The 2387-nt window shown below is 44.1% G+C and overlaps 1 protein-coding gene across 1 annotated transcript; it reads left to right on the top strand.

Moving 5' to 3' along the window:
- Window positions 1-201: 201 nt before the first annotated feature.
- Window positions 202-1357, top strand: LOC109778431 (uncharacterized). The gene is made up of 2 exons (XM_020336987.4): window positions 202-557; window positions 923-1357. Exons 1-2 carry the CDS (start codon window positions 408-410, stop codon window positions 1037-1039), a joined length of 267 nt encoding a protein of 88 aa, XP_020192576.1. The 5' UTR covers window positions 202-407; the 3' UTR covers window positions 1040-1357.
- The last annotated feature ends 1030 nt before the right edge of the window (window positions 1358-2387 follow it).

Genomic DNA, 2387 nt, shown 5'->3' with positions numbered 1-2387 from the left:
AAATTCCCAAGCGTCAAACGCAAACGTGTGTGCGTGTGGTGTAAAAACCCCGTCAACACGACTAGTGGTACTACGTACTCTAGAACTCTACCGACCGGGTCTCGCTGTCGTCAGCTGTTACGGGCCTCTGACGCGCGGGCCCGGGGCCATCCGGCCTCCCCAGCTGTTTCGGTCCTGGCTCCCGCACGATAAAACCGGGGTGGGTTCCCCCGTCTTCTTCCTCCCACCCCACATTTGACATTTCCCACCTCCTCCAGCTGTGCCCCCGATCCCAGCTGCATCCTGCGCGGATTCCATTCCATTGGATTCTCCCGAGGAGCAAACTGCCTCCCGAGATCGTCATCTCTTTGCGGATTCCTCTCGTTTAATTGGTTCCGGAGCTAGGCAAGAAGGTAAAGAGGAGGAAAATGTGCCCGCTGAGGGTGATACTCATCTTCCTCTCCGCCACCGTCGCCGGATTCTTCCTCCTCCGCGGCCTCAACGCCGACCCCGACTGTTTCCAAGACGGCGACGACGGCTCGGAATCTCCCAGGGCCGCCGTTCCCCTCCATTCCAAGGTACCCAACTAACCTGCCTGCCATCCTGCCTACTTTTTATTACATAAGTACCTCTCACGTTTCTTCCCTAATCCATCCAGAGGATTTCCTATTATCGTTCATGCAACCAACCTTAGCTAATAATTGATACGTAATAAAGTTGAAATTTCGCTGAAAGAACAGTCAATTAATAATTATCTAATGTGTAATGATTTATAATTGATATATGGCTTGTTGGTAAGGTTCATTAGGTTTCGGATCCACCAAAATCAAACCATGGTTCAAATTTGCAACAACGTCGATTCACGATGTTAGCTTGTGATGGGAATTGATCCCTACCTTAAGAGGCCGATGATGACTGAACGAGTATTTGCATCTCAATGCAGGTTGGTTCAGCTGTGAAAACCGGGTTCTGGACAACGGTGGACATGGCGAGCGGGCGGTACCTTTGGCGGACCCTTGTTGCGCCACCGGCCAATTCTGAATCCGACAAGGCCCGGTGACGACGAACTCTATGTTGTCTGTTTGACATTTGTGTAATGGGGCAGACAAGGGACGAAATTGGCATGATGTGTGATACAGCGGCGATTGTAAATATGGGTTTTATATGTTGAAGTAAATGTGCAAATTGTTCATGTTTGAGCCTTGTGTTATATGCCAGGGCTGGATTATTTTGTTTGAGCCTTGTGTTTTTGAGTTTTGACTAGCGAGGCAGTGCTGGAAGTATGGATTTTGGACTAAGTTGGTTTCATCTTTGTTTGGTTTCGATTGGTTGAAGCATATAAGAAATGCCAGAAACGGGGATTTGGTTATTTCCTAAAGTACAATTTTTATTGCTTTTCAAATTAGGAGAAATTTCTTGCTTTGCTCTTGAGTTGTCCAGAGGAGATGGTTTTTCAATACTGAAACTTCAGAGCATCATATCCTGTATACCCCCACCATGTATCGACATTTGAAGCACACACTATCTCTTTAACTTGCAGCTGGAGTTACAATATTTTCTAGGTAAGACTTAGCCAATGAGCTGTTGTATAGGGACAATCTCTTTAACTTGCAACTAGAATTACAATATTTTCTAGATTAGACTTAGCCAACACGTGAAGTACATTTGATCCTTCTTCGTATCTTCTTTTATCATTTATACTTAGCTTATACTCCCTCCGTCCGGAAATAACTGACGTGGTTTCTGAACGGAGGTAATATTTGTCAATTTAGTTCCGACAAAATTGCAAGTTGCATGGTTTATACGCTGCATTGCTAATCTACTACTCCACTACTCATTGTGTAAGTGTTTCTACTTGAATTTAGTCTGGTTATTGGGACAGTCTGGTCATCGAAAAGATGCATATGACAGCAGATCACCAACTATTGGGACAATCTGGAGTATATAACACAATTGCTTGAAGTATTGATTTTGGACCAAGTTGGTTCGTCTTTGTTTGGTTTCGATTGATTGAAGCATATAACAAATGCCAGAAATGGGGATTTGGTTATTCCCTGAAGTACAATTTTTGTTGCTTTTTAGATTGGGAGAAATTTCCTGCTTTGCTCTTGAGTTGTCCTGAGGAGATGTTTTTTCAATATTGAAACTTCAGAGCATCATATCCTGTATCCCACCCTGCTTTGCTCTTCAGAAAGTTGCTTGGTGGCTATTACCAGTGTGAAAATGGGCTGTTGGATAGGGACAACCTCTTTAACTTGCAGCTGGAGCTACAATATTTTCTAGATAAGACTTAGCCAATGAGCTGTTGGATAGGGACAACCTCTTTAACTTGCAAGTGGAGTTACAACATTTTCTTGATTAGGCTTAGTCAACACGTGAAGTACATTGATCCTGCTTCATATGTTATT

Source organism: Aegilops tauschii, chromosome 5 (genome assembly GCF_002575655.3).
Source record: "Aegilops tauschii subsp. strangulata cultivar AL8/78 chromosome 5, Aet v6.0, whole genome shotgun sequence".
Classification (NCBI taxonomy): Eukaryota; Viridiplantae; Streptophyta; class Magnoliopsida; order Poales; family Poaceae; genus Aegilops; species Aegilops tauschii.
Note: the sequence above shows the minus strand (reverse complement) of the source record. Positions and strands in the feature narration are given on the sequence as shown.

What these genes read in the sequence shown, in the direction of transcription:
- LOC109778431 (XM_020336987.4), top strand. Translation starts at nt 408, where the DNA reads ATGTGCCCGCTGAGGGTGATACTCATCTTCCTCTCCGCCACCGTCGCC. An exon ending in CCGTTCCCCTCCATTCCAAG is followed by an intron (nt 558 to 922) that starts GTACCCAACTAA and finishes ATCTCAATGCAG; the next exon opens with GTTGGTTCAGCTGTGAAAAC.